General features: G+C 32.9%; 1 protein-coding gene and 1 pseudogene across 1 annotated transcript in view; both read right to left on the reverse strand.

Moving 5' to 3' along the window:
• Positions 1–21: 21 nt before the first annotated feature.
• The window catches only part of EPHA3 (EPH receptor A3), a 324,803-nt gene continuing 301,827 nt past the window's right edge, over positions 22–22,997 (reverse strand). Inside the window, exons 14-17 of the mRNA XM_039878251.1 lie at positions 20,449–20,598; positions 18,737–18,930; positions 8,161–8,316; positions 22–2,061 (exon numbers count right to left, since the gene is read on the reverse strand). Coding sequence (XP_039734185.1) covers positions 1,956–2,061; positions 8,161–8,316; positions 18,737–18,930; positions 20,449–20,598 — 606 coding nt within the window. The 3' untranslated portion in view covers positions 22–1,955. The remainder of the gene's footprint in view (positions 2,062–8,160; positions 8,317–18,736; positions 18,931–20,448; positions 20,599–22,997) is intronic.
• Positions 8,539–8,657, reverse strand: LOC120615163 (uncharacterized; annotated as a pseudogene).

Raw genomic sequence — 22,997 nt, forward strand, 5'->3', positions numbered from 1 at the left:
AACATTTTACAACAAAATATTTGATCAAAAATGTTTTTTAGCTGCTTCTAGTTGGTTTATGTAAAATTTGTAGTTAATTTCATAATTACATATATCTTTTTAAAAAAATTCATGCTCTTACACATCCAATACAAAATTGTAGTTGGATGATTTGGTTATAAGGAATATTGCCAAATTTAAGAAATAATCTCATATATGAAGGATCACAACCTAAGCATTATGACACTAAATTTATAACAGATAAGCACTTGTGAATTTTGATCTGTGATTGTAAGCTATATAATGTTCCATTTTGCATGAGAACATAAAGTTTGCAGCACTGTTTTATTCATTCTATTCTTGTGACGTATGCATTTCTTTTTCCCATAACATGATCATATCAGCATTAGAAGAAATATAGATAGAGCTAAAATGTTGCTTCACAATATATTAGTGGCTAGATCTCCACCAGGTACATCTTTTCAAATATTACTGAGTATGTGCCTATTTGACCTTTATGGAATAGTAAGTCTAAGTTCCTGCAATGAGAGATCTCTCCACTGTTTACAGATTTTGAATCATTTGCTAGATAACTATCTGTTTCGAAAATTATATGCTCAGTAAATGCTTCTAAGCTATACACCAAAATTACAACAGGTGCATTTCAGTGGAAGACTCTTTGAGATAATAATACCTGCTATTAATGATCATAATGTTAAATTAACTAAATCTCAGTGATACAGATGACTAGTTGAGTTATCATCATTCCCTAAAAACAGCTCAACAATTTTAAGCAAAGATATTGAGTGATATTTCAAAGCCAGTCAGCAAGTGATTTTTTGACTCATGCATTGGTCTATAGGCTGTGTTGCCAATTAATGCAGCCATCTAAATAAAATTTAAATTCTTTCCGGGGTAGCTACTTTCTATTTAAGAGCTCTAATATAGCTTCTTTACCAATAGATGGAGTTAATGGTTTCCTAAGTACCATTGTAGGGCAGGTATGTCATTGAGAATCCATTACATACAAGCCAGTATATTACACTAAATTAGGAGCATACAGTTTATAACAAATGAAGAGACAAAAATGGATAAGATAATTTAGACAATGAGAGATTTGGTTAGTGAATGAATAGGGAAAGAGTTTGGTTTCTTTCTTTTTATACATATAGATAGTGATACATATAAGTAGATGGCTCAAAAATCTGGAAAAAAGTCCATCATTCTCTATGTCTAGTTTACCATGTTTCCTACTGCTGACAATTTGTGAGGGCATTTGGCACTTGGCTGTAACAAATCTAAATTAAATCATCAAGGCATAAATAGAAAACAAAAACAATTCAAAAGAAAATAAATATGTACTTTTCTTCAAAATTAAGATTTTTTTTACACGATAATACTTAAGGAAGCTAACAATGAAAAATGTGTAGTACTTAAAACAACTACAGTCTTCCTTTCTATATGCTTTTAACAGATAAAAGAGAATAATACAATGAAAAGGTAGTAAGTATGGCCAGATAGTTTGAGGTATAAACGCCTCTGTTTTGCTTGCTTTTAAAGAAAAAAATACCAGTTACAGATTTCTTTTGTGTATAAAAATATCACAAGTCTTTCCTTTTGTGGCTATTAGCAAACAGAGCCACCATATTCGCTTTGTTATTCACGTGTTTGTTTTTTTCATAGTCAGAAGATATTCAATGGTTCTATGCTAGTTTTTCATCATTTCGTGCTGAAACATTTTAATTTAATCCATAAACTAATATAAAAATCAATTACAAAACAAAATACACCCACTCACCCATCCACTAAATGACAAGGGAAAATAAAGAGTTTTTAATTCCATTTTAAGGCATTTGTACTCATATCTGAGTATCTTATTGGGCTTGGAAATTCCATCAGTATTTCCAGCATTATCATCTGTCTGCAGAGTGATGCTACATCTTCTACAGCCACCATTTCCTTCCAAAAGTAGCACTTTACACTGGAACTGGACCATTCTTTGATTGTGTTTCTAGAGCTTTAATGCTACTAATGATCTTCTTCTGTGGTCCAACCACAGTGACACCAACCTTTTTCATGTCACTGTAGAAAAGGAGAAAATATCTGGTGAGAATCATGGTTTCCTGGATAGTATGTAAGCATGAGATTTTCATGTAGCAAAGCTTGTACAATCATATATCCCAGCGCTTTGAACCTAATTTTTTTTCATCATCTATGTATTATATCCTGGTCATTCCACCTCTATCCTTATGGAAGAACATAACTGATATAGTGGGTTAAATAGTGTCCCCTCAAAATTTCTATCCACCCAGAACCTCACCTTGTGACCTTATTTGGAAATAGAATCTTTTCAGATGTGATTAAGATGAGGAGCAAGATAAAATCATACTGGGCTAGGGTGGGCTCCAAATTGAATAAGACTATTCTTATTATAGATAGGACATACAGTAACACAGAGAAGAAATCCATGTATAGATGGAGGCAGAGATTAGAGTTATGTTGTCACAAACCAAGGAATGCTGGGTTCTACCAGAAGCTGGAAGAGATAAGGAAGGATTCACTCTTAGAGATTTTGGAGCAAGTGTGGAGTAAATGTGGCCCTGCCAATACCTGGATTTCTGACTTCTAGCTTCCAGAACTGTTAGAAAATAAATATTTGTTGTTTAAGCCAGTAAGTTTGTGGTAATTTTTTATGGCAGCCATAGGACACTAATAGAGATGGTCACACATCTTTTCTGGGGCATTATCTCATTTGCTTGAATCTGGGCTAGCTAGGGACTGCTTCGACTGACAGAATGTCAGAAGCGATGCTGTATCAGTTGCTGCACTTGAGTCTTCAGAAATTGCCAGGTTCCACTTGTTATCTCTTGAGACACACTTTCTGGGCCTCAAGCTCCCATATAAGAAATCTGACTACCCTGAGACATTGGAGAGGCCATGTGTAAGCGATTCTTCTGCAATTTCAGCTATGTAGCAATCTGCACTAGGTAGGACATGAATACAACCATCTCAAGCCCCCAAGCTAGACTAGATTCACAGTAGATGAATGTTTCACTCAACACTAACACTACAATAGAAAAATCACCTGCTAAAGCTCTTCTCAAATTTATAAACTGTAACATTGTGATATACAGTAAAATGTTGTTTCAGACCTTAAGTTTTGAAGAAGTTTGTTGTCAAACATAGATAACTGAAACAATTTCTTTAAAATATAAAATTCTTCCAAAGTAGAATAAAATATCTTTATTCATCAAAGCTATTAAATTTAAAATAGCTTAAACTCAGAAACCAGGTATAAAAATAAAGATTATAATAACATAAAAATTTCATTTTAGGAAAAAGAGTTATTTAAACATGTACCAATGATTAAATATTCTTGAAACGAATAATTAGTTCATATATCTGCCTCTTTCAGGTCTTAACTCAAACATCCCCATCGCATGAGAAACTTCACTGATCCTCTTATTTAATATTGTGAAATCCTCTCTGCAGTCATACCTCCACTTCTCATTTTCTTGTTTTGTTTTCTTCCAAGGCATTTATCACTATTCAGCATGTTGCCTTTCTTTCAATTTATTATTTTTTTATGCTCCATCCTGTACCACGAGAATGTGAATTCCATGTAAACAGGGATTCTTATTGGCTTTGACTCTGATTATCATCCACACTCTGAACAATAGCTGTCATTTAGTAGGGGCTCAATATGTATTTACGAAAGAATGAATCAACAGTCCAAATATGTTTATCTGGGGAATTTGACATAGGAGTTAAGTATCACTTGGCAAAGAACTCCAGAAAAATTGAGCATGGCAAGAAGAAAAAACACATAAGTGCAAACACAAAGACACATACACACATGTACACACATAAACACACATAGAAGAGACTACTCTATATTGAGCATAAAGGAAAGAATATAAAATTGGGATTTCAACTACCTAGAAATGGACAAACATTTCTTAAGAAGTGAGTTCCTAGGCAATAAAGGTATGCAAGCAGAAAATAGTTAATTAACCTTTAAGAAGAAATTAGATGTTATTTAAATATCTACTGCATTAAATTAATCATGACTGGTGTATTCCTATTAACTGACCTGGGAGTGAAATTCCTGATGACCTGCAAGTCACATCCCTGCTGCCATTCAAGAGGCTAATCAGTTCTCTGTGGACAACTTGCATTTTGCCTGAGGTACTCTCTAATCATACTCTTCAGCTGCTTTGCTTCTCTAGGAAGACTAGTGAGGAGTGACATCGAGCTTGTCACTCTTGTGTAACTGTGCATAATGGAACCTTTAGTTATGGTAATGTAGACTGTGTTGATCCCTGCTTTTGAGAATGTGTATTCTATGGGATTGTGATTCTTTATATACCATAGATCTATTTTTAAGATGAATAAAAACATTTCCCCACAACTCTTCAAATTATATCAAAGTCAGTTTATGACTCTAGAGTCAGAAAATAGGGCAGATATAAATATATGTGTACAAATCAATAGATCTCACTCTCTTTTTGTTTTCCTTCTCTCATTTTTCTTCCAATCCTACATCATATATTTTATGACTCATTGACTTGTTTCTCTGTCTCTTCATTTTCTCCTTCTTTTCAAGCTTAAAAAACAAAATGATAATCATGGATAGAAGAAAAAAAAATGTTCCAGGGTAGTATACTAGGTTCACAGACCAGTTTGAGACAATGCTAAGGAGGCGTCTCAGCTCTAGGGATTTTGTTTCAACAGGAACGGCTGAGTCTTCTTCAGCTTAATGCTCCCTCATCACTTTTTTATAGATGTATGTCCTAGGTGCACTCCTCAAAAATCTTTTGCATAAAAGGTACATAATTTTGTTTATATTTAATGCCAACGATTATATTGGAAAAGATCATTAAAGTAATTATCTCTTTAGGTTATATTTTCACTTGTGTTTTTATACACTCTCTATTCTCTCTCCCCTCTCCAAAATGTCTTCTACACATAACCCTGCTATGTCCAAAATTCTTCTAAATATCTAGCTGCTGTGGTCTCAGTAACACTTCCATATGCTTATATTGTTTTGACTACCTTATTCAGAAGGGCAGTGGAAAAGTTCAAGACTAAAGAGCAGCTCAAGATTGAGACCAGAGGTTAATAAGCTATCTGGTACTTCAAAGGCAAAGGGATAGGTGATGACACTGAAAATGGCAGGATAATGACATATAACAATTAATGTGCCTAATATTCATTCTACACACTTAAATGTCTCTCCAGAGTCTATAGTAACTTTTACCCCTTTTCACTCTCTCTTCTCTTCTCACATTAACCTTCCTAAATCCACCTTAGGCTATGAAATAATATTTTAAAAAATATGTTATGCTTATTCAATAAAACTGTACATTTTCTGGATTTTATTTGAAAATTAGATGACTTGAGTAGCTTGCATGTAAATGAAATCCCTAAACTAATTGAAATAAGTTAATACTTATTTGAATATGAAGCACTATTGACATTTTCCCGTGACTTGATAGTCTTGATAGGAAAAAAATAAAATAAATTTAATATCATTTTTAGGTATCTCTGTCTTATTATAGGAGAATCTCCAGAGTTATTTTTTCAAAGGAATGATTTCTGAATTGAGTCAAGATAGCACACAAAAAAAAGGAACTTAAAGGAATCAAATTCAACAATACACTTGAGCCCGAAAAAGAAAGGATAAAATATCAAGTTAAAATATTTTGTAGCATTTAAGTGAAAATGTTGCTTCATTAGATTTTCCAAAATTATTATGCATTAAATATTTTTTATAAATTCTCATTTTTATAGTATAAACTAGGGACAGGAGGTACTAAGGAGATCCCAAAATAATTTTTTTCAAGGAATTTTATTTAGGTCAATAGATCTTAATTCCGTTGTCTCAGAATTCAGGACAAAGGACAGAAGAAAGAACATTGAGAGACCTGAAATCATCTGGCTCAGCGTGAAGGACCTAAAGAGCTGAGTCTCTCAGGAAAAATCAGCTTTCATTTTGAATGTAGATTCACAGTTTGTTTAAATAATTATAATAACAATAATTAAGTGAACATATTCTAGACAGCAAAAGGAGCTTACTGTCCAAAACTGTATCATTGACACAAATACATTGCTAAGTTGGAAATGTAACAAGTTCTGCCACTTCACTTTTTTAAGCAAATAGCTCTCTTACAACATTCACAGCTTATAGTGTCTGAGCATATTTAAAGTGTGAGCTAGCAGTTAATCATATTAACAATGTTCTGCCTCATCAACTTCAATATAGTGTTTTGTGATCTAAAACCTTTGAGTGTTGATATTTTATTGAGAATAAACATTTATGTAACTCTGCCTTTGAAAATCTGGCAATGATGCAGAAATATTCAGCTTTGTGTTTGTTCTCTACTATGCTTCTGTGCTCTAAGGCAGGTGTCTTGTATATCATAACCCTAAGTGTATATATTACTAAAATAAGAATTTATAAAAATATTTAAATACATTAATATATCCTGAGATTGTGTCTAATCAAAATAACTACCACAGAAACTCAAAGCATATTGTAGATTGGCTCAGAATTCTATTCAATAAACAGTACATTTCCCTTTAAACAGTAATGCCAACACATGTTAAGTAGACTAGCATGAGTTTATTTCTAAGAACAATTCTCGTTAATAGTAATATACCCATCTTATTAGGTACTTTTGTGACTTTTTGTATTTCTCAATTGAATGCTATGCCATAAATGATAAACTTCTTTACCTATTTTTAGGTAGGCACTTATATCTCTATTATTTATACTGCACTTTCTTTTTTGATATCTAAATGTAACTCTCCACATTGACTTTGTTTAAGTGATTGACAGAATGACAATGAAAGTCTTTAAATACTCATTAACATTTAAATATTTAAATATTGGTAGGAGAGGTTAAGATTTAAAAGAACTTGATGATAATAGTTTATTTAAAGCAACAAAGATGAAAGATAGAAGGCTCTGAAACAAAAATGGACACAGTTTTCAAACAGACATTGTAAGCCACAAAATTATGGACAATTTTTGGTGTATCTGACTCACACAAAAACTTATCCTCGGAACAGTTCTCTATTTTACCCTTAAGAAAGGGCCCCTAGAGTCAAGTTCCTGCTATCATAACCCACATCTTTTGAATAGAAATGATTATATCATGGTAAACATATGCCTTTGAAGGTGACAATCTATAAGCAGAACTGAGCCCATCAGAATATTCTCCTGAGGACTTAGAATTAAGAGGTTTGGGTCTTGGCCAGATGAGTGGCACACCAAAGTTGTAGGACCTAGGGCTGAGAAAGCCATTTTTAACTGCACACATGCAGAAAAAGTCATTGTAAAGAAGAAAAAACAATGACGCAGTTACATTAGGAAGTGAAGTAAATTGGCTCTAATTCACAGAGAGATGAAGACTGCAGTTTCCAGTTCTTCACTGCCAGTTCCCAATTACTGTGCCTTGTGAATGAGTATGAATGTTATGGATTATTCACTGGATTCACTCGATAAAACCCTTTTCCTTAAGCCCATGGGTTTCTCATATCAAAGGATTTCTATTACTAAAAGGGTCATGTCTAAGAAATACAGCCTGCTATACTTGATTATTGGTTTTTAACACATAAACCATATTAATTATGCATATTCTGTATTTCTAAACTGAATATAAGCCTTTCAAGAAAAACATTAAAGTCATGTCTTAAACCTATTTATAACTCCATTTTCAAGTATGATATCCTTCACAGAGTAGACACATAATAATAGATGATATGTTTATACAGTAGCTGTGAAAACTAATTTTAGACTTAACATGTTTCCTTATATACCAGCTCATCCACTTAGTTTTCAATTTTATCTTTCTACAGAGGTTAGTTTTTGTTAAAAATAACAGAAAATCAGAAATAGTAATTACTGCATTATATCTGCTAATGTTTTAAATTAGGAGCTTCAGTTTGTGAGGCTGGGTATGCATATGTATCTGTTAGTCTATTAAAGGAGGTCATAATTTAGTGAAGACACCTATTATAGGAACCTATTGTGAGAAAAGAAGACACATTAACATGCGTCAATCTAGAAGGTGTCGTTTATGAGGAGAAACCCAGGACCCTCCTCAACGTTACGAGAGAAAGTATCTCAGAGGTTTAACTAATATTTCTAATGCAGTGAATAAAACTTTTTCTTACTCTGTGGAAATCTTGGCTATGGTGTCACAAGAACTGTATTCCACGCCTGTGAAAATTTCCTTGCACTGTGCTGTCCGGACACCATTAAGCCAGTCACCTGTTGTACGGAAGGTAGTGATGTCGACATTGCTTTGGTCCAGAAGAAGGTTTGATGGCCTGCAAGAAAAGAAAACATCAATGGGAGAAATCAGAATTCAACAGATTTGCTGGATGTCAAAATTTGACCCCAATATCATCAGGAACTTTCAGACTTCATGCATTGTTCCTGTTTATTTGTAGATTTTTTTTTTTTTTTTTTTTTTGGTGAGGCAACTGTTGGTTGACCTCACAGATTGCAAGGACTTTGTCAGCTTACAATAATTTATTTTTAATTTTTCACGCCTACAGCACCTGGTCTTCCTAGATGGTCTCCCATCCAAGTACTAACTAGGCTCTACCCTGCTTAGCTTCCAAGATCAGATGAGATAGGGCTTGTTCAGAGTGGCATGGCCGTAGACTATCTGTGGAATTTATCTGCCATGAAGGCTTCATCTGTTCAAGTAGGCAGCTTGCAAAAATACTGTGTAATCGTCTTGTATCAGTGCTCCTCTTCTCCACTCATGACTGTTTTTTGAATTATTGAAACTTTGCCAGTGAAATGCATAAATATATCCATACATACTTTAATTTTTTAATGTGTTTAACCATTAGCAAAGATGGCGGTAATTTAGGATTCCATATAGCAAACATGACACACTGAATAATTTGCTGTCCGCTTTGGTGATAGATTTGGTTTACCATATTATATCCTTCCCACTGATGTTCCTTTGTAGATATTGTAGAGTTGCTGTCTAAAAGACAGTTTAAACAACCTAGGCTGTACCTACAGCAGGACATAAAGTAAGCACAGATTTAAATAATGTCATAAGTGTCATTAAAAATAATAATTATAAAAAGAATGAGAAAAAGTAAATGAGTAACAATAAATGAAATCCTCACAACAAACGGAGTGTGTGTGTGTGGGTTTATATATATACATATGCATATATATATATATACACACACACTCTATAGACACACACACACACACACACACACACACATATATATAGAGATTGATCAATTGATTGATTGTGACTGTTTTTATATTACACAATAAATCAGCATTAAGAGGAACTTCTAAGATCATTAACAATTCCAAGATCTAGTGAATCAAAGGAACTTAAGAGGAACGAAAGAGACCATGTATTCTCCCTGAAGAGGCCAAAATGGAGCCTGGACTATGTTTTTCAGCTATCAGTGACCTCTTTAATTGTTCTTTAACTCATGAGACTGAGACCTGTCACCAGGAAGACAGTTGATTGTCCTCTCAATTCCTTCCTCTTAAAACTGTCCCTGGGTTCAAATAGCCCATAATGTTTATTTATACTTTTAGTTTATAAGTTAATTTATAAAAATGCTATCATGTTTTCTTGGGCCAATATCTGCGTTGTGGCTATATTGTTAATAACCCTTGTTACATCAGTAGCTTAACTGGTAATGGAACATGGAGTTGGATAGATGGGTAGAGGTTCAAATCATATAGTAGAGCAGGACCTATATTAACTATACATTCTGAGGAAGAACTCTACAGTTAGAGAAGTGCACAAAGGACCAGTCGAGGATGGGATCTCCCGATGCATGGTGCATTAATATGCTAGCAAATTTCTAGGATCTATTTGATGTAGACCAAATGTCTTCCTGGATGTTTTGGACATGACTAAATATCCTGTAAGGGTGTCATAACCTAATATTTGTCTGATAATTGAGAAGGTACATTTGGATTTTTACCTCTTCGGAGTTATCATTCAGAATCTTTCATGTTTTGTGATACTGCAGTTGAATTTAATCAACATTGAGGTCTTGAAACTTTTAAAAATTATTAAGTTCTCCAATATTAGGGTTTTTAAAACTAGAACTTTCCATGTTTGTATATATATAAAAAATTAATAATTTGCCTAAATGAATTTATCATTTGCAATGTTTAAATTCAACATTTAGAATTAGTTGTCAGAAGACACCAAAGCAAATGAAGAATATACTGACATGTATTTTTCCTTACTTTAGTAATGAATTTAGCTCTTTAAGGTACTAATTCTAATGATATTTTTTGAAATAGCATTAATTTACAAAAAGTAAACAATTCAGATACAATTAAACTGTATCATGTTTTATCTAGAAACACCAACCACCGATTATCATCTGGGATATGTGGTAAAAGTTCATGTTCTCATGAGAAAATCTCTCTGTGAAGAAAGTCCTTAAATAGCGAACTCTACCCACACTTAAAAGTAATTTTTAATTGGAAGAGTTTTATTATTATTGATGATATTTCTTCAACTCACTTCCTGATATACAAGATACATGTTAAGTGTTAAGATTCTTAAATCTAAATAATGTGTTGACATGCATTCTGTTGTCGGGGACACATGAAAGAAGTGTGAATTGACTATTCATCTGACTTTTGATTTAGATATATTAAATTTATTTAATAAAAATAGTCAAATTTTAATAAAATTATAATGCCATGTTTAAGAAAAAATAGTAGTGACAATTTGGTTCTGCCTAGATATTCATCCTCTGTGGAAAACATAGATCAATAGCTAGTTTCCTCCCTAGTATAAAAATCTGTGAAATGGAGGACAGCTGAAAGTAGAAAACTTTTCTATCTTCTTTCCCTTAGGTTAAACTCAAGTACTTCATTCCTCTCTACCTAAAGTGTTTTAATTATAAATTAAAAATTAAATTATGGAGTTTTTAATTCATGTTTATGTGTTATGTTTTAGTTTTAACTAACCCTCAGAGGTTATCTTTTAAAAAAAGGTAGAAAGAAACAAAAATTAGGCATTATTTTACAAAGCATTAATTTTTTTCCTTTAGGAATATAAAAAATACAAAATATAAACATAAAATTTTATAAATATTCTCATTGGGAACATAGATATAAAAACTTTTATATGATTTTTAAAAATTACTTATCTAAGAAACATTTAATAATTGAAAATCTCTTGTTTTTATTTTTTCTTATGAACTTGAATTACAAATACATATACAATCCAGGTTCCAAAACTTACATGATATTCTTGGTTTATTTTAGATGACCATCGTGAATGAAATAGCCTTTGTCACTAGCCAGCATTAAATATAACATTGGACCCATTGGAGCAGTCATTGTCTTAGCAAATAAAATTGATAAGAATAACATTAAATCAGATGTGAGAAATTTTTATAAGAAAAATGAGGCAAGACCTAGAAAGAGGACAATAAAATATTAACTAACTGTGCCGCTCACGCGCTCACACACGCACGCACGCACGCACGCACGCACACACACACACACACACACACACACACCCCCACCCACAGCTTAGATTTCTACGGTAGCTGTAGCATAGAATCTAATGTCGGCTCTTGTCAACTCTTGGTCTTATGAACAGCAATACTTTTTTTATTTATGGTTTGTGGGTATGAGGAATCAAACCCCAGGACATTTATTCAGAATATTTATGAAGTGTGCCTAATAGCAAAATGCAGAATTTTTTCTTCTCAATTCAAAATGGTTTGTATTTTTAAACTCAACACTATAGACAGACTCAACAAAAGTTTAGAGAAAATTAGCATAAACAGATTGAAATAGAACAGGACATATGTATTACGGATTAGAATGACCCCAACTGAGTTTTTCTATTTATTACTTGGATCAAAGTACAATAAAGACAAAGAATGACCTAATTTTAATGCCAGTGACCTCAGAATAACCAGCCCTGCAAAGTATCATTTTTCCACTTCCAGGATTTCTCTGGGGAATTCAAATAAAAATTGGTTCCTTTCCTCCTCCGAGAGGACAGGACATCTGGAGAGTTTATCAATGGATAGGAATTTGTCTCTCACTGTGAAGAGCCTGTGATGTCTCTTCATGCGCACCAAGGGAATGTGGGCTTTTTGAGCAGCTGCAGGCGCTGGCGGTTTTTTTTTTTTTTTTTTTTTTTTTTTTAGACCCAGGCCCAGACATTGGGTCTGAAAGGGAAATTTATAGGCTGGGTGATGTGCACTGTGAGCTCACACTTTTACTGGACAAATGAGATAGATTTCAATCCGCGCAGCTGTAAACGATGTCCTGCAGAGTTCCACCTGATCTTTTACAGCTTTTCATAAATCAGTACCTACTGGCCGCGGACCGCAGTCATTAAAAAGAAATCATGGAAATTACATGTTTGCTCAGGGGAAGCAAAAAAATAACTTTCCTCCCTTTTTTTCTCCCTCCTTGTATTTAGGTTTGTGAATTATTCCTTTATGGATTTTCACACCGTTGCATTAAAAAGATACACATGTATTTTCTTCCCACCGACTCCTATTTTATCTACAAATGGTTCCGAACTAATTAGCCCCAGACACTGGAGAACAAATGTTAAGTAACTGCTAGTCCTAAGAATATCTTCTCATAGTGATCTTATTTCATATTGCATTAGATTTCTACATTACTAAGATTGAATGCTTGGTTTACAAAGGGCTTTAGTTTTCATGAATTAAAAATAATGATTAATACACTTTTTAAATGAGTAAGTAGATGCCTACTGAAGAATAAGTAGACGTAGATACCAATTATATTGGATATGTATGCTATACCACTATAATTATTTACTTTTCTTCTGTTGTGAATAATTTCAAGAATATATTAACTCTAAAGAGTAATTTTTAAAGCAAAATATTAATCATTTCTACTTTTATTATTGTCTGAAAATAGTAAAATAATTTTGCAATACTTTTTATATTTTTTTTGTTTGTTTCAAGTAGCATCTTACTATATTTCAGGGAGAAAAGCTTGTATTTGCCAATATTTTTAAAATGTGGATTTATAATGATCTTGATCTTTTTATCTCTAACATTAAAAATTCAGATATGAGTAAATGAATTTAATTGTTATCAGTAACTAACAATAATTTTGAGTATATATAGCTCTCAATAGGAGACTTGTATATAAATGACACATTAAGGAGAAATAGAGGCAATGTTTATTTTAATTATGTCTAGGCCTTGACAAAACTTTTAGCAATTATAGCTATTACATCTGGTTTAATTCCTCCCAGTGCTAAAAAATACCTACTTTGATTTTTAAGATAAAAAAAAAGATACCTGGGTATTTGGCATATTTGCTTCCCTCTAAAAAGTTCAGTATTATATTTCTTCAGTGGGGGAAATCACCCTGTCAGTTTCAGAATTGGACATCAAAGTCATTTTGAGAAGCAGAATGTTTTTTGGTCATTAGACTTCTCTTAAAGGACATTTGTCAAAAGAGCAGTTATTCTCTAAAAGAATTACATTATATACTCTTAGAGATCAGAAGAATTTTTGTAAGGCTAATTTAATGTCATTAACAGAAAAAATTGGGAGTATTGTTTACTTTTTTCTATTTATCCTGCAAGTAAATAAAAATAAATCTCTTCAAAGTTAGTGATCAATGCAATGAAATAATATATTTAAAGTTATTTTAATTAACTAAGTATAGCTGGGTCTTCAGAATCTCATTCTAAATATAATAAATATATTGTTTTTATGCCATTTCAGCTGCCTTTGCTTTAGAACTTCATTCTAAATTTATTAAATGTATTGTTTAATTCTTTATGCCAAGAATTTGGATTCTATACATTTACAATAATATTGAAGAATCCAATGACCTGAAGTATGAAAATATTATGGCTTTAAAGAGCAAGTCATTTCTCTGTTTCATTTGTATGTATATAAATATCCCAAAATAAAAAGAATATCTTACTGCCTACATAGAAATGAATTCATCTCCCATTTTTTTTTTATTATTTGGCTTTTTTATTTTTAAGTTACCTATATTCATAAAAATAATGAGCCAATTTATTTAAAGTAGAAACTATATTATAAAACTAGTCTTGCAAAAATGGTTTTCTTAAACAAATCTCTCTTTTATGTATAACAAATGCATGTGTTGTAAGAGAAAATTTGTTACTGTAAGACCATTTTCCATTTATTTATATAGTGCCATTTTCTATCAAGAACTTCTTTGAGAAAGATTTATTTGATTCTTAAAAAAAATATGAGGGGTCTTATTATTTTTATCCTTTTACACATGTCTACTATGATTGTGCTTTCCTTTTTTCTCTTTCTAAATTTCTCAAAAGCACTATGTTCAAATTGCCTTTTTCTTTTCATCATCCAATTATAACTAAACCTCTTAAAATTTTGTATCTCATTTATCATTCTAAAAGAATCAAAATAGTTCTCTAAAAAGAATCTGATATCCTTCTCTTTGCTTCATTGAAAGGCTTTTTTCCTCAGTTGTCTTTTTTTTCTCCCTCACCTGTCTACACTTTTGGAAAATTCCAAGAGCAGTAGTTTTTTGTAGCCTAAGTCTCGTTCCTAACTCTGATTGTTTCTATCTACCATTTCATATTCTGCTCTGTAATTGGTACTGCTCTCCAAAGCTCTAAATAGAGACGCTTTCTTTCTCTTTGAGTGAGAGTCTGTGTGGTGGGTTAATGTTCTGAGATGTCGACTAATGTTCCATACTTTCTTCCTTCTAAGATTGCCATCCACTGGCACTGATTGGCTCTACAATTTCCTTATAAGAAGCCTGAAATCTCTATTGGCTACCACCACACCTTGTTATATATGATAGAAGCATTCACTCATTTCAATTAGCTTCTTGGCTCCTGTAGACATTTGAGTTAGTGACTTCTGGGCTTAGCAACTGAAGCTTTTAGAGACTTCAAAATATCTTTGGATCCCTGGGTGGCACAGAAGTGGCAAAGAGAAGCTTAAATGTGGAGTCTGGCACATTGGGATGAGGGATATATCAGTGTTAACCTATATGAACCAACACCCTCCACTATTCATAAATTAAAATTTCTTGATCATCCATGGGATATAAGAATTTTAATTAGAAATAAAATAACTGTAGAAAAATAAAAATGGATACATTCGTGGTGAAAACTAGCATTAATATATTGAGGGTTTGTACCCGCTAGACATGTTTCTGACTGGGGTTTCTTTTATTATCTTTGCAGAGAGAGTGCTCTAAATTTTATGCCTGGATATAATTTTAACGTCTTCCCCAGCTTGAGAAGGGAACTTCAAGTTTCCAGTGAGACTTGGTCTCATTGTGTTGAGAATGCTCATCTGTCTCTCAGTCTTTTCCTTCTGCCCTTCCTACCATTATCAATAAGAGCACTCTTCTTGTGGTCCTCCATGTTCAGAATCTGGAAGTACTCTCGGGTACTTTGTCACTCTGCACATCTCCTTAGTCACCATGTCCTATAATACTTCAGTAAAACTTTCTGAATTCACATCTTTTTATTTTCTCTGCTGTACGATAGCATAAGACACTGAAATCACCTCCGAATTTCTTATTGTGAACCTCTTCCCTTTCAGTACTTCTTAGGTATAGCTGCCAGAGAACCATTCCATAGGTTGAGTGCAATATATCACTTAAGTATCTTCAATGTCCTCCTTTTCCTCATGGACAAAAATCTGGATTTCTAGAGATGATGTTAAATCTTACATTAGCTGATGAAATTATCTATCAGGTTACTGCCTTAAGGAAGAAGGGTAAAAAGGAAAATCTAAGACAAGTGAACCTCATGTGCTACTGTCTTTATATCTGAAATACTCTGGCTTCCTGAAGGAACTGGAAGTTAGCCACTGAGACTACAGTGTTGTTTAAGTGAAAGTGGCACAGGTTGAAAGGTTGAAACTCTTCTCTCCTCACACATTTGCCCCTCCCTGCAGAAACCAGTTGTGTAAATTAAATCATGTCACTTCTCTGCTTCAAATGCCTTAATAGATTCCTCATGTATTGCAAATTCCAAAGTCCTCACCACAGCCTGGGTAGCTTTAAGTGCACTGGCTTCTGTTTGCCTTCTCAGACTCATGACAGACTCTTCCTTTCCCTACTGCTCTTCAGTTTTCTGCCACTTCCTGGAGCCCTCCAAACGCAATTGCAGTTTCTTATTCCTATGCTAAGATTACTTTTTGGGGAGAGTGGGGTGAGATGGAAGTATTCTGTAAGCACGGGCCTCTTTTTCTTTCTTAAGGTCTCAGCTCATTATCAACTCCTCAGAGGGCTGCCTCTTTTCTAACTACCTTTTTATTATCTATCATGACCATCTATTTATTTCCTTCTTGTAATCCGTACTTGTCTACTGTGTATTGTACATCTTATATAATGTAAGCTGCAGGATGTCAGGAATCATATGTCTTCTTCACTGTTCTCTAGATTCTACCCATGTCTAACACATAGTAGATTGGCATATAATAAATAGTCATTGAAAAAAATGAATAAATAAATATTTGAATTAAAAAATGACGTTAAATAAGCATAACTATTTAAGTCGTTAAAAGGAGTCTAGATTCTTTTCTAGATGTTATGGGAAATCAAGGTTGGTTATAAACAGGTGCCTGAAATCATAGCTATATCTATCTATCTATCTATCTATCTATCTATCTATCTATCTATCTATCTTTCTATCTATCTATAAGAGATTTTTTGATAAAGAAATTACAAGGACTATAAGAAATGATGGTTAGAGCAGGGCAGAATGGAAGCAGGGAACATCTTAGAGGGCTACTATAGTGGTCTAAGTCAGAAGGGGAAAAAAGTCATAGAAGAGAGTGTTTGTAGATGGATTGTATTGATTCAGCCATCAACAGAATAATAATGTGGAGAGCAAGAAAATGGTGCCAAGAATTTTTTGATCCTCATTGGTCAAATAAATAAGTACTGGTGTACTCAACTAAGACAGGAGAAGGATGAAGGTATCTGGAGAAAACAAAAAGATTTCAAAATATTTCAATAAGAATGGAAAAGTGAATTTAAGGAGTATGTTAAAATTTGGATGCTAGGACATAGCCTGACATACTTCGATCTGATACTAAGACTATTTTTCTATATAAAATTGGATTTAAATATCCCTAGATCATATTATATGAGTTAGTCTTTATATTGCTAATACCGTCCTGTGGAAATGGTTTGAATGTCTTTTTTATGATATGGAAAGAATTGAAATTATGTTCTTTTTTTGCTATGATTGCCATTGAGTAAAGATCAAAAGAAATGGCTTCAGGGTGCAAAATGAGGACCATATGGCCCAGGGAAGGACAGGTTTGTTATATCCTGTTAGTTGTTAAATTGTCAGGTGGATTTTCAAAAGAGTCTGTATAGTCTCTCTCTCTGTGAAGTTTAGAACAGAGATTCACCCCTACAGGATAAGTTATGGGTAGTTTTACTTACTAAGGGTATATCAGTAAGTTCAACCTTAGTGACTTTTAAATGTTATCTCAAACAAAAAATCTATAATTCTCATATATTGATATTTAGACTTTCGTGTGGGTTCTTCTTATTCATCTTATTCAAATACAGTGAAAAAACTGGACCATAAATATTCAATATAATATTCCTGTTAGTTTAAAAAATCATATACTCTATCATAAAGTTCATTAATAAGTTCTCTATCAATCCGAAAGTCATTCTTCTTGGTGACTGTCAGTAAAGAGAGCAGATGTGCATAAAAGAAATAAGAAAACTCCTTTCAATAAAGCTTTGTATTATGCCTTTACATATGAGTCACAGTACAACATCATTACATAGTATTTATACATACCACTTAATACTGTGAATTTATGTGCACACTAAGTATAGGTTCTTTTACTAAAACTTCTGTAATTTACTTACAAGAGAACACATCATCAAAATATAAAAGAACTATTTTTCTCTTATGTATACAATGAGAAACACCAAATATATTAACACTCCTTTTCTTCTCATATGGCCCTGATAAAATTTATCTCACCTTTCCTATTTCTTCTATTACACTTTGTAAGTACACCTCCATTTAGGTTTCTCAAAAACCTTAAGAGAACTCAGTGATTCTTAATGGCATATGCATAAAATCTAATGTACATTATTCATTCTGGATCGCATTATAGTTATAATGTATCAGCATTTGTGTTGTTGTCTGGGAACACTGAAGCTTTTTTACTTTTAGTTTTATCCTTAATTGTATCTAACAATGTAATTGGCACACTATGTGGTTGAACAAATATTTGTTTAATTAAGTTGGGGGAAATTGCATTCTCTTAGCCAGTGCAATGTTATAGAAGCATTTTTATTATTTTCAAAGATTTATTTTAAATGTGGAATAAATTAGGACTTCATTAGAATTCCTCACCACTCCTAGAAATTACCTTTTTTTGTTTGTTTGTTCATCTGTTTTCTTTTTTTGCTTAACTACTTTAGAGTGAAAAGAAGCTATGTGTACTATATTTCTATTTTCCAAAGACTAAAATGAGCCTGAATGTAGGTTCACTTCTAGTCAAAATGGAAGTTAAAAATAACTCAGGATTTCATCATTATCATTAAATAGCATGAGCTTCCTCCTGAAAGATTTAAAAAGAAAAAAGAAATGTCTTCCAATCTTGAGGAATATAAATATCAAAAAATACAGTTGGGGGAGTGGGGAAAAAATTAACACCTTGGAGATAGACAATATATCTCTTTCAGAGTGAGTGCAAGAAGCAAACTCTAATGTGTCACCTTGCTGCTGCACTGGTGATGATCTTCAGACTGCCTGGGTTCCGGATTAGCTTGTCCAGAATGCTGACAATCTGCTCAAACTTGGGTCTGTTGTTTCTGTCTTTCTGCCAGCAATCCAGCATCAGCTGGTACAACGCAGCTGGGCAGTCCATTGGAGGTGGCAGTCGGTAGCCCTCGTCCACAGCTTTAATTACCTGTGTGAGAAGCAAAGTTTTCAGGGACTTAAGATGTAGGACTTCTTTTACTTCTTCATGGGTAAGCTACATTAATATGAATATTTTAAAGTTAAGTGAAAAAGCTCTCATTTTAAGTTGATTAAAAGGACAACTTGCCAAATAAATATTACTAATGCTCAAAAATGTTGTATAAAGAAAGATCAATAGAAAGAAAGTAGATTTAGAAAAGAAGTGTTTGTAAAGATCTTTTCAGATTAAAATCAAAAGAAATGTTCCATGATGCAGGAAATTCAGTGAATTATAAATGAATTTTTATTTAGTAATACAGGTTTCATGGAAACTGTATATGAATAAATGCAGAAAAAAATTAGTATATAGATTTTTGTCATACCACAGTTCAAATGGTACCCTCCAAATCATAGTAATCACTTTGGTAAAAGCTCATGTGCTGCACAATTAAGTATCTATCGGTTTATTAGTATTTTAAAATCATGTAAAGCAGTGATTTTAAACTTTACTATGAATCAGAACCATTTGGAGAACTTATTAATATACAGATGACTAACCTCTGATTCCATAACTCAGGAGTAAGGCCTGAGAATGTGCATTTCTACAAATTCCCAGGCCATGATAAAACTGCTAGTCCAGAGACCACACTTGGAGATGCTCTGATACAAAGAAAATTTGGAAAATAGAGATGTGCAAAAGTGAGTCTGATTTTCCCATTACTATTATAAAAAAATAGCTTATTTGAAGAAGTACAAAAGAGTTTTTATATCCAAATACATTAAAAGCAATTTTATATGTGGTGAGTAAGAAATGAGTAAAAGCATCTTATCTTTCCTTCTTATGTATCTTTGAGATCATGCTCAGTTTCTGGCTAAGCATAAAGAAAAATCTCTGAGTGCTTATCCCACATGCCAAGAGCATCCTTTTACTAAGCGTTAGCAAAATATGTCTTATAGAAACAAAAAAAACCTTTTGAGAAATTATATCACAGTTATAATAGAGTTAAAGATGATTTTTTTTCCATCTAGAGACTTCAATTTGCATAACTAAATTCATGTGTAACTTGAATACATTACAAGAAACAACATGTTAGAGATTAGTTGTTTTGTCTTATTTTGGGAAATGCTATATTTAAGTAAATAAATGTTGGCATAGATGCATTAATTAAATCTACAAACGATGGCAGACATGTGTATCTTACTAATGTTATATAGAAACAATTTTGCTGGCAAAGATACTTCAAACACTCCTTGGTGTCTGTTGGTTATCTTATTAGTCACTTATTTCCTTACATTTTGTTACAAATGTCTTCATTTTGTCTCATTTCTAAACCCCTGCTTGAGGGAAAAATATAAAGCCATAGGAACAACTCAATTAATGTTCTTTCAAGATTTGAAAGCAATTTCATTTTTTAAGTATTCTATTTCAATGTCACAAACGGAGAGCCACCTGGTTTCATTATGCTCCACTTCCTTGCACAGCTTGATCTTAGTCTGAAACCATAACTCATAGGTTACAAATACTTACATCCTGATTGGACATTTCCCAGTATGGTCTCTCTCCATAGGACATCACCTCCCAGAGAACAATCCCATAACTCCATACATCGCTGGCTGACGTGAATTTGCGGTAGGCTATAGCTTCCGGTGACGTCCACCGGATGGGGATCTTTCCTCCCTTGGAATATAAAATCATATGTACATACATGATACATGCAAAAAACATACATTATAACTTGAAATCTTATTGAATTTGTCAGGGTGTTTCTCTTCTGAACTGGAAAGTAAGTTTCTGTTGATGTATCTTGATATTCTTCTATTTTAATACCAAGTAGGAGTGAGTGGCATACCATTTACTGCAATATTCCAATTAATTTGGAAGAATTTTAAAACAAATAAAGTGAAAAAATTTAAAATTGCTTAAATACTGACATTTTATATCAACTATGGTCCATTAATTAGTCATCTGCAACAAAACAACTTGAAGTAGATCTACCATACCATATATTAGAATTGAATGAACAATCTCAAGTCAACCTTTATTGATTTAATATAGATTGATGCTCTACTATATAACCTTAGTTCATAATGTGACTAAGTTAATATTTGTAAACAAGTTATATCATTACTTGACATGAGTTCGTATAGGTATTAGTTAACTAAACAAATTTAAAATAAAATTATGCTTCTAAAAAACTCTCTTCAACACATTAATCAGTCATCTTAATTTATTCAATGCCTCACTTCATCATTATTCACTGAATTACCTTCCATGTATTGGGTAGGCACAATGTGAACTAGAAAGGTAGAATAACTACATTCCCAGAACTTACAATCTAGAGGAGAATATTACATCTATGAATTATAGGAGATATAAAGGTATTACTCCCATGGAATTTGCTCTCAGTTTAATAAATACATGTAATAAAGATGTGCCAAGTAGCAACCATATGGGAAGTATTATGCTAGTCACTCTGGGTGAGACAAATATAAATAACATACTGATTCTTCTGTTTGGAAAACATCAGGCAAATAAGAATAATTAGTTGATGTGAATAACTCAATGCAGAAAGAAATAAGTTTCTAGTGCTTTGCTTCTCAAACTTTACAATGAATATGAATCATCTGTGGCTTACTCCATTAAAATGGAAATTCTGATTCAGGAGTTCTAGAGTGTAGCCAGCGCCTGCATTTTTAAAAGACTCCAGTTGATGTTGATCACACTGGTCATGGAGCTCACTTTAAGTGAAGACTGTCATGATGCAGATCATGGAGCCGAGATTCTCACTAGAGAGTTTGTGGAGGTTGACTATAAACTGAGCTTTGAAAGATGTATCAGTTTTTGATACAACAACAACAACAAAAGAATGGATGTTCCAAAGAATTTATGTCATCAAAATCTTAAGCTACATTCATCAAAATATGTTCCATTGACATTGAACCTCATAGCACATCACTGGTTCTGAAGTAATGCTCAAGGGAGACAATATATTGCTTCAGATAAATGGTTTGACAACTTCAGAGGTAGGTTATTAAACCTCTCCATGCCTGAATTTTCTCATTTGCTGTTTGGGAAAGTAATAGTACTGATTCATAGCATTGTTATGGAGCTAAATGACAAATTTCAGTAAAATTTTTAACATAGTTCTTGGAACGTGGTGAAGCCTCAAGAAACATTAGCTTACTAGTTACACATTGAGGAAAATTGCATAAAGCAAAGCACAGAGGAGGAAAATGTATGTTGGAAGAACAGTTTCCAATGTAAAAAGACTACAGAGTATGTGGAGGAACATAATGAGAGAGGATGGGAAAAAGTCAAATGTGAAAAGGTCAAATTGGGATCTAATCATAAGTATGCTAAGTTTTATCCTGTAGGAGACAATGACATATGTGATTAGAGCTATCTCAAAAAACTTGACACTTGTCTTTGATGTTTTCATACAAGTGAGCTGTTCAAAGAGAGTACTGCCAGAAGAACTTTGTAAGAGGTAGGGCTTACACTAGGTATTGAAGAATGCGTAAAATTGTAGAGAAGCGAGCACAGAGAAGCCTCCAACCTGAGGTTAGTTGACAATTTATAATGGTGAAGTAAAATGAATCAAATTGGAGAGATGGAAGGCAGACTAAAGAGAGCCTTGGGACTTAGTGAGAGAGCTCAAAATGCACTGGAGTGACAATGGTCTAGAATCAGAAAAATAGAAAATTTCTATAGTCACATAGATGAGAGAACATAAGGTCTTATAAGTTTCCCCTTTTCTCTCTTCTCACTCATTTATACTCACTCACTCATTTACTCTCTTTTTAACAGTTTTTTTTTAACAAAAATTTTAAAAGGTCATTTTTCATATTTAAAATTAGAGGGTCTGTTTTCAAACCTAATATTGCCTACTTTTCTGTCAACAAATTCAATCTGAAAAATAATAATAACATTTTAAACCACCCAGATTAACTCATTTGTACCTGCCTAGACCAACTTTGACTTTTAAGTCAAGACTTCAAATAATACCTCTTAATTTTTATGAAAACATAATTATATGTATGACAATTAACAAACTCTGTTTAGGATTCTAAATAAAA

This window comes from Pteropus medius, unplaced genomic scaffold (genome assembly GCF_902729225.1).
Source record: "Pteropus medius unplaced genomic scaffold, Ma_sr-lr_union100, whole genome shotgun sequence".
Taxonomy (NCBI): domain Eukaryota; kingdom Metazoa; phylum Chordata; class Mammalia; order Chiroptera; family Pteropodidae; genus Pteropus; species Pteropus medius.